General features: G+C 43.3%; 1 protein-coding gene, 1 long non-coding RNA gene and 2 other non-coding genes across 4 annotated transcripts; 2 read left to right on the forward strand and 2 right to left on the reverse strand.

The window, feature by feature from the left end:
• Positions 1 to 395: 395 nt before the first annotated feature.
• Positions 396 to 4,021, forward strand: LOC100277819 (uncharacterized). Its single transcript, NM_001361301.1, has 3 exons — positions 396 to 2,513; positions 2,653 to 2,844; positions 3,288 to 4,021. Exons 1-3 carry the CDS (start codon positions 439 to 441, stop codon positions 3,871 to 3,873), a joined length of 2,853 nt encoding a protein of 950 aa, NP_001348230.1. The 5' UTR covers positions 396 to 438; the 3' UTR covers positions 3,874 to 4,021.
• Positions 4,022 to 4,316: 295 nt separating this feature from the next.
• TRNAK-CUU (transfer RNA lysine (anticodon CUU)) lies at positions 4,317 to 4,389 on the forward strand. The gene has a single exon. It is a non-coding gene; the product is annotated as a tRNA-Lys (tRNA).
• A 2,507-nt stretch (positions 4,390 to 6,896) lies between these two features.
• LOC113146416 (MIR159cHG) lies at positions 6,897 to 7,482 on the reverse strand. The gene has a single exon (NR_158559.1). It is a non-coding gene; the product is annotated as an MIR159cHG (long non-coding RNA).
• MIR159c (microRNA MIR159c) lies at positions 7,191 to 7,407 on the reverse strand. The gene has a single exon (NR_121070.1). It is a non-coding gene; the product is annotated as a microRNA MIR159c (primary transcript).
• Positions 7,483 to 14,062: the final 6,580 nt, after the last annotated feature.

Here is a 14,062-nt window from a genome sequence, read left to right on the forward strand (position 1 = left end):
GTGATTAGAGTATAGTATAAAGGACACATTTGTTTGAAGTTATAATTTACTAGATTAATAAATTGTGAACGATAGTTCAAAATTTGTTAGATTACATAATCTAGACATATTATAACACCAAACAAACATCCCAAAGTCGAATGGGGGCGCTGTTAAACGATTGGAATTGGCTAACCAAGCATGGCAAGCATTCGCATTCACATGATCCTCGACGGCTCGACCTCGACGCCGGTCGCCGGCTGCCCCACTACTTCTACGGGGCCACGGTCCTGAGTTGGCCCCACCAAGCAGTGAGTCACTCCATGCGCCGCGCGCTTCTTTGCCGGCTCGTTCAACCTTCCCGCCAAAAGAATGGAAATTCCCCAATCTCCACCAGAAAAACACAGAGGCAACCCGCACACAGATCTGACACCTAACCACTCTCCCTCCGCCACCGCCATGACGGCCGGCGCTGGCGAGCCCCGCCGTATAGTCCTCCTCCTAGACCTCGATACCTTCCTCCCCACTTCCAGCTCAAGCACCCCCGCTGCCGCCTCCTACCTCGCCGAAGTCCTGCCCGCCGCCACCTCCCTGCTCGCCGCCTGCCGGTCCCCGGCGTCCCTCTCCGCGGGGCGCCTCTTCTTCTCCTCCCTCTCCCCGATCCTCTCCTCCTCCCTCCTCCCTAGGCCGCTCCCGGCCGCCCCCACCCCGCTCTCCTTCGACCTCCACCCGGCCACCCTCGCGTCCCTCGCCCCGCTCCGCTGCCTGGCGCTCCGGGCGACCCCCGCGCACCCGCGCGCCCCCGCCTCCTCGTCAGTCGCCAAATCTCTCCTCCAGCTTGAGCACGACTACTCCTGGGACCACGACCCCCCTCGCCGCCGTCGCTGCCGCGGCTTCGATCCGCCGCCCAATCTGGTGGCTCTCTTCACGCCCGTCACGGAATTCGATCTGTTCGGGGACGACGCCAGCTTCGTCGAGAAATTCCGCAAGGTTTTCGGTCCTGTCAGGGACCGCCTCTCGGCGATTGGTCTACAGGTGTGCTGGGTCGTCGTCCCATCCGCCTCCGTCTCCGCCTCTGCCGCCGCCAGTGAGGGGATCAGGAGGGCGGTCACCGAGCTGGGCTGGTGGTTCACTACCGCCGATGCGGTCGCGTTGGGGTCGGCCGTTGCACCGCCGGCGCTCGTGTGGGGAGGTGTTGGACTTGGCGGCGGGGAAGGTGGACGGCGAGGGGAGGTGGTGTTGGAGATCGCGGATGTGGAGGGCAAACCACTTGTCTGCAAGGGCTGTGAGGTCGAGGTGGTTGGCTCCTCACGGTTGCAGCAGGCCAGCGGCAATGCCGTGTCCAGGATACATGTCAGGTCGGTGTGTGAGGCGGGGAATTGGGAGCGGTTGATGGATGGGGATGTTGCCGTGGTTCGAGGGTTCCAACGGGAGGGGAGCAAGGCTGACGGTGAAGAAGCTGTAGATAAGGAGTATTTTCCTCATCGGATTCTTGAATTGGTCCTTGGTGACGAGAAGGACCGATTAGGGGTTGCCAAGCCAATTTGGCAGCTAATTTTGGTGTTCCTTAGTAGAAGGAACTATTGTGCAGTAGTCTCAGTTTCTGATGGAGATGGAAACTCCGTAGATGGTGTTCTCATGCCCTTCTCGATGAACTGTGCCTTACTTCATCTTGAGAAGAATGTCATGTCTGCCAAAGCCTCCGAGACGCCAAGTTGTGGTGCATCTGATGAGACAAAGGTCCAGAGTGATAAGAAGAGGAGAAGCAGGCTGGTCGGTAAGCTACTTGAGGTGACCACCTGGAGTACCTTCTGTGACATGCTTCGCAAACGTGCTGATGGAAGCATGCCGGTGGTGGACTTGGAGGATCTATATTTCAGCAGGTATGGCACCACATCCAAAAAGTTGCGGTTTCTGAAATGCTGGATGAAACAGGTGAAACAGTCACGTCTTAGTACTCTATCAAGTATACATACAGAAGGAGAGCAGCGTCTTCCCTCGAAGGATGATTCAGAAGCAAGAGTTCTGGTTTCAGAAGAAGATGCTTCAGCTAGTCTTGTCAATTTTTCGCTGGATGAAGCAGATTGCCAGAAAGTAGACGCACTAGTGGATGTAGCAGGCTGCAGTGAAGTGGGCATACCTGTCGATGAAGCAGATTGCAGTAAAGTGGACATATCAGTGGGTGAAGAGAGTTCCATGTTCTCTTCTATGGAAGAATTAGAAGCATTTCTGGGAGCTGTCCCACATAAGATTGAGCAAAGTCTTTGTTCTGAAGATGCTGATCTGGGGAGTTTAGCTGAACGTTTGGTTGACTTGTCCGTCCATGCGATGTTGGTTAAACACGGAAAGATTGCAGTGCGGTACTTTGAACACAATGAAGCGGAAGATGGTTCTAGTGCAAAGATTGCCTGTGAGCTTTCCAATATCTTGCTGAGGAAACCGAAGGAACTGGTCTCAAAGTACAGAGAAAGTAACTCAGCGTCTGCTGCATCAGAACAAACTGCAAAACACAGTACATGTTATAAAATCCGAGAGTATCCTTTTTTTTAAAAAAATAATCTCATTCTTTCCCTTCTGCCTGTGCAATTATTTTGGATGACATATCATCTGCAATTCTATGTTGTTAACAGATTATTTCTTGTGGTTTTGTACACCTTAACAAGCATGTACCAGGCATGAGCTGCAGATCTTGCTTAGAATGGAAATGATCAAATCTGAACTCGGGTCTGCCATAGAGGAAGGTTCAAAACAGAAAATGATAAAAGACATCTGCTCGCTTCTGCAATTTATTGACATCAATCTCCAAGGGGATTCTTTTCAGTCTGACGGTATTCTTGAGTATGCTGAAAAGACCATAAAGTCGAGGTATGACTTAGTTTCTATGCTTTCAGTTCCTCTCATTGTTGTTTAGTGTACTTTCTTTTGTTAACGTTAGTATTAAATTCCATGTGAATAGTAGCTGTAAGCGTGTAAGGTTAAACTTGGTACCTATGCCAGGAGATGCAACTTCATGTTGTTGCAATTTAAATCTGGCTTTTGTTTTTTTTTAAAAAACAGTGTAGTATCAGGGCAAGCATTACACACTTTTGTTACACAAATTCATGCTCTATACTGCTTTCTTTGCCAGGATCAAGTTTTATGATTTAGGGGAAAATGGTATCTGTACATGTCTTCTGCAACTGCAAGTAGCTAGGTAGCCAGAGATACCAATAAAAACTGACTGGCTGAGCAATGTTTGCAGTTCAGATTGTGTTACATGTGAGTATGTGACTTGGATAAATTGCTCCCACTTCCCAAATGCTTTTCAGGTACATCAACTCCATGGAGGATGTGATCAAGAAGATCTACAGGGAGATGGAGTTTGATTTATTTGATGACGACGACGGAGTTGACTACTCAGATTCTCTACCCAGCAGCAGCAACCAGGACGACGGCAGGTGCCGCAGCCAGCGGGGCTCCGACAGCGCGAGCGCCTCCGCGCTCCACCTGCTGCAGCGGGACGCCAGGAGCAGCCGGCAGCGCGAGGACGACGACCGGCACGACAAGCTGACGGCGAGGGCCCGGGAGCGGCGGGACCGGCAGAGGCGGCTCTCCTCCTTCACCAGCTGGGTGCCCGACCTGCGCCGCGTCTGGGCGCTCAAGCACCCGGGGAAAGAGCCGTGCGCGTGGGTGCCGCGGTCCCGGTCCAGGTCGTGCGCGAAGCGGCGGCGGGCCGCGTGCACCGATGTCGTCCTCGAGACGCCGGTGACCTCCGGCAAAAGGCACATGAGCGGGTCGGAGTCCGACGACGCCAGACAGGTGGCGGCGAGGAGGTCCGCCGCGCTCGGGGCCGTGTCCAAGACCTTGTTTGACGACGAGGTGGTCGAGACTGACGTTAGCTCGAGTAGCACGTAAGCCGACCAGGAGATTGCTGTTTTTTGTTTGTTGATTTGATGAAAAGAGTCGTCGTTGTCTTGGGCATGTTCGTTTCCTCACCCAGCGTCGTTGTTCAGGAAAGGAAATAGAACGAAATGGCAGTGATCTTTACTGTTGTCAGTTCAGTTCAGTTCAGTGCGAGTGTGCGACACTGTACTGCCCTTGCCCTTGTCGTTTTATCGAGTGGACACTCGGGGATGAGACAGCTAGTGAGCAGGGAGTCCGATTTTTTTTTTTTGTATTTTGGCCCTTTTTTGGAAAAAAATCACATATTTTAATGTCATTTTTGGATCATTTGCTCGGCGCTATAGGCTATGGCGTCGAGGTACGTGCTGCGCTGGCACAAACGGACGTCGTGGTGCCGATGTGGCACCAAGCTCGGCACCATAGATCTTGGCGCCGAGCTCGATTGTGTACACAAAGCCCGTCTAGCTCAGTTGGTAGAGCGCAAGGCTCTTAACCTTGTGGTCGTGGGTTCGAGCCCCACGGTGGGCGTTTTAATATTTTTGTCTTTGTCATTGATCTATTTTTTGTCTAGATTTTTCGTTTATGTCGCTGATTTGTCTGTATAGATTTATTTCTCATACAGATTTTTTTTGTTTTTGTGACTAATTTGTTTATTCGTCTATATTTTTTTGTTTATCCGGCGAGCACAGCGGTTGTGTGCCATAGTGGTCGCGAGTCGTCAACTTCCTCCCTTGTTTGCTCAGCTAACCTATACCTAGGAAAATCAAACTGAACCGCAAATGGACTATAATGTTTAAAATTCTTTTGGAAATGCAATTTGAAGATTAGCATAGAAAGGTTAATTAAATCCGCGGATTAACTATACTGTTTAGTTTAGTAGTATGTAAATTAAATATAAAAGTGAGGGACTGTACCCCTACACACAGACACAAGCTCACAAAGTATTTTGTCCACTTGAAAAACTTAAATTTGTTTGAAAAATGTCATGGTAAATGGAGGGACTGGAATTAGGTATCACCTAGTGGAGTAATTTATGCAGTAAATTCTAAAATATATCATCCATGAGACAAGTATATAATGGAGTATACTTTTATTTAGTGCGAAGGAAAAAAGATGAATATGTGTGCTTCTTTTTATGTGGTCATGATTGAAATAAGAGTGTTATCATTTGATTTTTATTGTGGTTAGCTGAGCAAACAAAGAGGAAGTTGACGGCTTAAGGCCACTGTGGCACACAGCCGCTGTGCTCGCCGGATAAACAAAAAATCTAGACGAATAAACAAATCAGTCACAAAAACAAAAAAATGTGGATGAGAAATAAATCTAGACAGATAAATCAGCGACATAAACGAAAAATCTGGACAACAAAAAAAAACAAATCAGTGACAAAGACAAAAAATATTAATCATCCACCGTGGGGCTTGAACCCACAAACACAAGGTTAAAAACCTTACGCTCTACCAACTGAGCTAGACAAGTTTTGTGTAAACAATTGAGCTCAACGTCAAAATCTATGGCGCCGAGCTCGGTGCCACGTCGGCGCCACGACGTCCGTTCGTGCCAGCGCAGCACGTACCTCGGCGCCATAGGCTATGGCGTCGAACAAAGAGTCCAAAAATGACATTAAAATTTTCTAGAGTCTAAACGTGATTTTTTTCCAAGGAAGGGCCAAAATGCAAAAAATTCAGGCAGGGAGTGGGGAGGTGGCAATGCGCATGCGTCCCCGATTCCTGCGAGAAATTACTCCATTAGACCTATTTAGAGCTAGATTTGGAACACTATTTTCTTATTTTTTTTTATTTTTTCAAAAGAAAAATAAACTAATTTCCCTTAGGAAAATTAAAATCCCTTATTAAAATAGAGTTCCCAAACTAGTCCTTAGAAGTAAGAATATCTGAAGGAGCTAAATTCTCTTTTATTTTTGAATTTAAATAGCAAGAGAAATTTAACTCTTCCTACGGGGAAAAGTTCTCCATGTGATGATGTTTTATATAATAGTTAATGATAAAAATAAATAATTACATGTTAAAAGATCACTGATTGTACAATTATGTTTATTTTGATGTATATATAATGATTGCTTATATATAACAATATGCATAAGTGATAATGTTTTGTATTAATAATAAATGACATATGCTCTAATTATAATTTAAATGGAGACGGAGATATCTGTTGAAGATTTATCTTTGCAGGAAATGGAGATGAGTAAAAAATGTCTCCGACAACCGCAAGTGCTCTTGAGGATCTCACAATTTTTTTTTTCGTCGCAGGGATGTGGATGAGAAGCTATTTTCCGACAGAAATTTTCCGTTGCCATCTGGACAATGGCGTACGGCGCGTCGAACACGCTGACTGACGTTGCAATGCCATAGACTCGATAGTCACATCTATAGATGTCCAATAAGCACGAGGCCCGTGAGTCCGGCACGAAGCCCGTTGTTTGGGCCCGGTCCGAGCCCGGCACGGCCCGGTTCTATGCGGGCCCGGGCCGGCCCGGCACGAATAAGCGGGCCGGGCTCGAACAAGAAACTAGGCACGACCCGTTTACCTCTAAGCCCGTTAAACCCGCTTTTTTACACTAAACCGTGCTTACCGGTTCGCATAGCCCGTTTTTCGGCCCGTTTTTTCGTGCTAAACGGGCCTTTAGGCCCGATGCGGGTCGGGCTCGGACAGGAAATTGAGCCCACGTTCCTAGAAGGCCCGGCCCGATTTTCTAACCGTGCCTGGCGGGTCAGGTCCAAAACGGGCCGGGCTTCACCAGGTCCGGGCCGGACCGGGCGGCCATTTAGACATCTCTAGTCACATCATGTTCGGACATATTGTATACATACAGTACGCCGGTTCATATTTAGATATTAATAATAATGGTACGTTGGTTGATGGCCAAGGAAACAAGATGGTGTCAATTAGTTTGTCAATTACTACGACACCCAAATCTCAATTGTTCAATTATTGCAAATGCCTTCTTGGTTCATTTACTTGAAGCAAAAAGTGTAAAAAAAAGGAACATGTCCAAACAATGAAAAAGTTGCAAAAACTTGTTATATAATTATTTATTTAATTGAAACGAACAATCTGTAAAAGTTATTGAAACAGTAAAAAGATAGAGCAAAATTGTACATCAGGCTTGTCCTGAAACGTGATACACACGTATATATATACATACTGGTTCATTTATGCATGAATCCAATTATCCAGATTAAAGTTTCCCGGCGCTTGGGAGGCAATAGCATGCATATCCATGTCTGCAATGCAACTGCAAGTAAGAGATAGAAATGACGAGAAATTATCAGTAGACCGCCACGGGAAGGAAAGGGAGAGAGAGAGACAGACAGACAGACAGAGAGGAGCTCCCTTCAATCCAAGCACGAGGGAAAGATGATGGCGGGCTCATCTCCCGGGTCATGCACACCCATGCAAGTGCAGAGGTGAGCAGCGGCCATTGCTGCACCAGAGAGGTATCCATGAACCGGCAGCTGCAACCGACCACTTCCCCTCCTGGATTGGATCGAAGGGAGCTCTTCGATCGCCTTTCTTAATCATGCATCTTCTTCTTCTTCTTCATGGCTTCATTCATCCCGTAGCATGCCATCGAGGCTTGTGAAGTAGCTCGAGTACAACGATAGCCTAAGCGTTGGTGGGCTTATATAGAGGTCATGAGCAAATCTGAGCCGTTGGACGATCACATCTGCGTACGTCCCCTCTCCTACTGTGCGGGACAGAGAAACAACACGCCTTGCCTTGATTTGATTCATAATTTGTTTGGCCTTGTTTGTTTATTTGTGAGGTTGGCATGCATATGCATGGAAACTGACGCTAATCTTTATTCCTTGTGGCATCTGCTCATGCACTGTACGTCCTTGTTGTGCTATCTTATATATAAACAAAACATATGGGAATCTCTCAGTGCTGGAGACAGCAATTAACGGCCGGATTCGATCTTTAGAGGATTCGTTCTCCCTTAGTCCCCGAATCCTTTTCTTGTCCGAGCATTCCTCTATTAAACAAAGTAATTTAATTAGTTTTGGATATGAAAAATTAATTTAGTTTACCCACACTAGACTCACGAAGAGCAAATTTTGGGTATGTACAACTCTGCGTACTAGATTGAAAGTATAAGAGGTAGCTAAAAGATAGTATGAAGTGTCTTTAAAATAAGTCACATTATAAATATAGTTAAGAGACAATCACTACCCGAATCCGGCTCTTTGCCGAGTGTTTGGCGCTTTGCCGAGTGCTTTTTGTCGAGTACTAGATTAATATGCGAGAGTGTCATGTAGGGACAGACTCTTCGCAAAGAGATTATCCCTTATATATATATCCCTTAGAAATATCTCAACAGACGATGTATTAAATGAGGTTGTACATGTCCTTGTGTAATATAGACAAATTGTTGGCAAAGGTGGCCCGCGTAAATAACACAACTGCTAGTTCATGTAATCATGTCACATAAGTCTTGGGCCTAAGCCCCGCTATATCGTTTATGTTATTAGGACACATACAACCCTAAACTCTTAGATCAGTTTTTTAAGTATACGAGACAACTAAAATATTATATGATACAACCCTAAACTTCTAAATCATAAATATAGTTAAAAGACAATATGTAAAGATAATTGTGTGGAGACACTCTTCACAAACACAAACAGACCGCCTCTTGTACTTTTTAGTTAACCCCTAAAGACACTTAAGAGACCCATATTAAATGGGGTTGTACATGCCCTTACCTATTAAGTGACATATATCTCATTAGTTAGAAATAGATACCTTGTATGTTGCATCTTACTTTATTTTGTCGGTTTAATCTCATCCGGCTCGATTAAGGGACCAAGTCAGACTCTACCTCGCACCCTAATCAGACACAATGGCCTTTTTTACACCACTATATATTTAAAAAGGAAGATGGTCGATATGTGAACCAACATTTGTCGTAACCTCCTCTACCATATAACACTCGTGAGATCTAATCTCTTCTGCGTGGTTAGTGAAGGAAAAGGCTGTCATCACTCTACCTCGTTGTCTCTATGTAGAGCTACATCGTTTTAGCATTGCCGTCCAACCCAAAGAAATAACATATGAGTTCTATCACATCTAGTAACTAGGATTCATGTACAAGGTTCAACAAGGTCTAACAACAGTACCAAAGCAAGGTTGGTGCCTAGACTTTAACCCTAGATGTGTCAAACCCTTTGATTTAAGAGATGAATCTGAGCAACCCCTTCCAAAAGTCTTGGATTCATCCACTATAAAGCAAACAGAAGATGGAGACAAAAGGAGTCTCACAGGTTTTCCTCGAACCCTAACCCTAACTATCTCGAGCACACACATATGAGATAAGAGGAGAAGAACTCACCTTATCATCATCGAATTAGGGAAGAAGACAGTCTGACCATTAGTCTAGCACGCTAGTCGCATGCACACGGGCCATAAGGGCGTGTTGAATGGCCGTCCCCACGGTCGTGCGTCCCCCCTAAAACCCTAAACCCTAAAGGAGAGTGCACACAACGGTGATGGGCTGGGGCTTCATTGTGGCACTAGGACTCCGCCCCGTTCTCTCTCTCTCTAGAGAAGACGAGGAGGAAGAGGAAGCGCTTGGACAAAGAAGCAGGGGGAGAGCTACATCTGGCTCAAGCGAACACTGACAACCTGATTTGATCTATGGGCGCAGAGTGATCGAACCACTTTTGACCTGATGAGATGTTGTGTCCTGGTGCACGTGAAGGCAGGGAAGAAGCCAGGTAGGCCGACCAAGTTGCAGGGCCATACCTGAGGGGGTGCGGAGGGTGCAGCTGCACCATACCCCTAAAAATAGAGGGTCCCGTAGCCACCGGACGCCAATACTTTTTCCCGTTAAGCATATCTACTCTAGACACAAATATGCAAAGAGCGACGCGCTATCGACCATTATCGTTTAGATTGTTAAACTAATGTCTCAATTACTTATCGAATACTCCCTCCGTCCAAAATAATATTTGTTTTAGCTCTTGTTTTTTATGTCTATATTCAACTGGATGATGATCAATGTAGACACATATATAAAACATATACACCAAGTATTATATAAATCTAATAAAGAAGCAAAACGAATTCAGTTTTGATATAGATGGAGTATTATTTACTATACACATGATGTTTGCATCGGCGGAGAGAAGCCTTTTAAAATTGAAATATTTTTGTAAACTTTAAGGTCAACAATGACTCAATAGAGGTTAAATTATTTGTCGATTCTATGTATCAAAAAAAATGTTAGATGAGATTGATCTTAATGGTATAAACGATGACTTTGTATCACAAAATGTTAGAATATATTTTTAGTGATATCAGGTACCAAATAAGTGTTTTTGACTATATTTTATATTTGTCATCTTATAAACTTGAAAACGGTGCATAATAATTTTATACGTTGAATATTTAATAATATTTATTTATGTGTGTGAACCATATCGGATTTCGCTCCGGGCCCCTAAACAGTCAGGAACGGCCATGCCAAGTTGATTGGGTGTTGTGCCACTTTGCTATTAAGAACAACGTTACACAATATTTTCTGTTTATTCTTTTCCCACTAATGCATTTGTGTATAATCAAGCAGCTCAAAACACGTAGGTAGTATTGTGCCGGTCAGGGTTTATGACCTACGTACTAAGTAGTGACAGCCGCAAAACAATGGATTTGCAGGATGTAGAGATTTTTTTCCTTTTTCTGGGGCTTCTGCGAAGGAAAGGGAAAACCGTAGATCAAAGAGATTCTTTTTTTTTTCCAGTTCCTATATGAAATCGCTGGCTAGCGCTATAGGATTTTAGTGGAAAGATAGAGGCATTTTCTTTGTTCAAAGCACGCATTTCAATTTCTCTCTCTGTTTCCAAACACGTATACCCATCCTCTCTCTCTATAGACAGGGATTTAGAGCAACTCCAGAAAAACACAAAATATATTCCCTAAAATGCTTTATTAGGGTTGTTGTTAAAAAGATTTTTTTAAAAAGAAGATAAACGCACAGCAGACTGCTAATAAGTAGTTCCTAATATTTTTGAAATACCTAGCGTGCTGAGGCGATTAGGGTGCGATTGACGACGTTCAAATTTACGAGACAACAGCTAGCCGACAGGAGACACCAATAATATGGGGAGAAGAAGATGGAGACGTTGGAGAGCTTAAATTACGATTTCTTAGAGACTTCTTAGAGATGCTTTTAGAGTGTGTTTGGTTGAGGAGCGGGGGAGAATAGAGTGACTATATTCTAATTTTTTGGACGTTTGGTTTCTAACAAAATAAGAGCGGAGTGGCTCCTGGATCTCCATATGAAAATTTAATATAAGTAGTGGGAACGCTCTCGCTCTACAAAAACGACTGGATGCGAGCGCTCTCCCGGACGTGAGCGCTCTCCCTCTTCTCCTCCCCTCTATACTCATACAGCTCTCAAACCAAACAAAGAATTGAACGGTTCCGCTCTATTTTACTTTTCAACCAAACAAAAAATAGTGTGACTTTGTTCTTCTTGCCAAACGCAGAATAGAACGGTTCCATTCACAAATACTAGAATGGAATCACTATATTCTATTTGACTCTCCAACCAAGCGTACCCTTAGTGGAGCCGTGCTTTCTTGAACCTGGATGTTTATATTTTACCGAATTTATTTTAAGAAAGATATTCCAAACGAACTAATAATTTGCTAAATTTATATTGCTTAAGTGACAATAAATTCCCCCTGAGAAAGCACGGCTCATGTCGTATTGGCATCTATTTATGCCATGGTGGTTGCCAACTTTACTAAGCTTTACAAAAGAAGGAATTATATAGAAGCAAGCAACTATAGTTTCATAAGACGAATATATTAGGTGGGTTACTGGATGACCGCTATATGCATGGTTTCTAAAACCATATAGTTGCTTCTATAACTATAGTTATAGAAGGAATTACGCTATATGGTTATAGAAGCAAGCAACTATATTTTTAAAATAAACTAATTAGGCCATATATTTTGTATAGTCTTATTTTACAAAATATACAATCATTTGAAAGTTTCTAAAAATCTCAAAATATATGGTGTCGGGGATAAACTAATTAGTTTATTTTTAAAACAAAACTTGTTCATTATACTATTATACATTGCATTTGGATTAATAAGAGAACCATCTATGTTAATAGACTAATAATGAAGACAAACGTTTTACGACAATCGTCTACGTTAACCAACTATTAACAAAGGAGGACACCTAAAAGTTCGCCTCTATTAGTCGATCAACGGAGGCAGGGTTGCTAAGACGATCGCCTTCATTAGTAGACATATTAATAAAGGCAATCACCTTTAGAACACCCATCTCTATTATCATAGATTATAAGTGCACACATAGGAGATTTCTATACGCTCTTGCATCATTACTGTACCCTCTTGTTCAAGTTTTAGGTGATATAGTTCTAGGACTAGATCTTTGGTGGAGGAGAGAGGAAACTTATTTTGTTCATCATTTATATATATTTCTTTGTAATACTACTATAATTACATATTTGTAATTGATTATTAATGGAGGAGGACACCTTATAATTACACAGTCTGTCTCAGTTAATCAATTAACAAAGAATGTGCTGCTAAGGCGAGCGCCTCTATTAATGGGCCCATTAATGAAATTGGTCACCCTTAGAATGTCCATCCTTGTTAATACTTGATTATAAATATAATTCCCAACAACTCCCGCCTTCTTTATCCATGAGCACCTCCTTTTTTTGATTGGTTGGAGATCTAGAACTCTGAAAAATCACCGTTTTAGGTACTCCTCGAAAGAGCACACGATGGGAGATTCCTATACACTCTCACATCCTTATTGTTTCCTCTTTTTCAAGTTTTAGGTGATCTAGATCTAGAACTATATCTATGGTGGAGGAGAGAGAAAACACGTTATGTTCTTCATTTGTATGAATTTTATAATATTGTTATACTTATCTTATGTTTTTGTGTGATATAGAGAAGCTATATTGCTATCTAATGGTGTTTTTGTCTATATTTGTGTTATTTACAACAAATTAGTCATTAAAGTGATTCAAGTTAGTCTTATTAATATTTTTCGCTACATGTATACAAGGTTAATTGGCACGGAAAGGTAAAAATGGATGTACTATACTTCAAGGATATCATAACTCTTCAGGCCAGATGAAAAAGTTTGGCGATACTGCTCAAAGGCAATGCTTTGCGTGTGAATTGACAAGGAATCATAAGCAAGTCAGGCTTCTAGATGGCGTCAAGGCCAATCTCACTTGATTAGGTGGGGTTTCATGAAGTGATACATAGTCTAGAAGTTTCATAGGGAAGGAGATGAGAGTGTGTTGGTGCATTTGGAGGAAATTTCTTGTAGATAGTGAATACAGATCATGAAGGGCCTCATTATCATTAGTCAGGCACACCATTGATGTCAAGAATGATTTCACCTTGATGGATGATTTTGTCCAAGGTGTAGTCGACGACAGAGGTGACAATGATGAGGATCTTGGTGAGCCGTCCTTGGTGAACCTTGAGAATGCACAGTTATTTAAAGATTTTATTAACCGCCTCAACAATGATGACCTTCTATTTGGAAGCCCATATGGTAACTAGAGAACATAAAAAAGATGAAGTATGTGGCAATGGATCTGCTCTATAAGGACTCTTCAAAGCAATGGAATATGTTGTGTTTTGATCTCTGGATGTTGATGCTTAAGGTTCATTTCAAATGGCCCGACACTAGCTTCAACGAGTGTTACATACCCTTACTTTCATACTTCCAAAGGATAACGAAGTGTGTGACAATACCTATCACACAAAGAACTTGATCAAGGACGCTAAGTCTTCAAAATATTCATGCTTGACCTAACCACTGCATTCTTTACCGAGGCACCTAGTATGCGAGATTGGAGAGTTGTCCACGTTAAGTCGATAAAAGAGGAATGTTGGGTGTCTTATGGATACAAGCGATGAGGGAGCCTTGGTGTGCCAAAGAAGAAGGTAGCCAAGAAGAGTAGTATGAAAGAGATCTTGCCCATGAAAAGGAGGAAGAAGGTTACACCAGAGAAGAATTCCTTCCATGTCGATGTGGTCTCAATAGCATACCATTCTAGTCGATGGCCAAACAAAACAGGTTAATCATTGCATGGAGACCTTCTTGAGATGCTTTTGTCAATGCTTGTCCATCAAAGTGGCTCGATTGGATCTACGTCATGAAGTACTGA

This window comes from Zea mays, chromosome 3 (genome assembly GCF_902167145.1).
Source record: "Zea mays cultivar B73 chromosome 3, Zm-B73-REFERENCE-NAM-5.0, whole genome shotgun sequence".
NCBI classification, from domain to species: Eukaryota; Viridiplantae; Streptophyta; class Magnoliopsida; order Poales; family Poaceae; genus Zea; species Zea mays.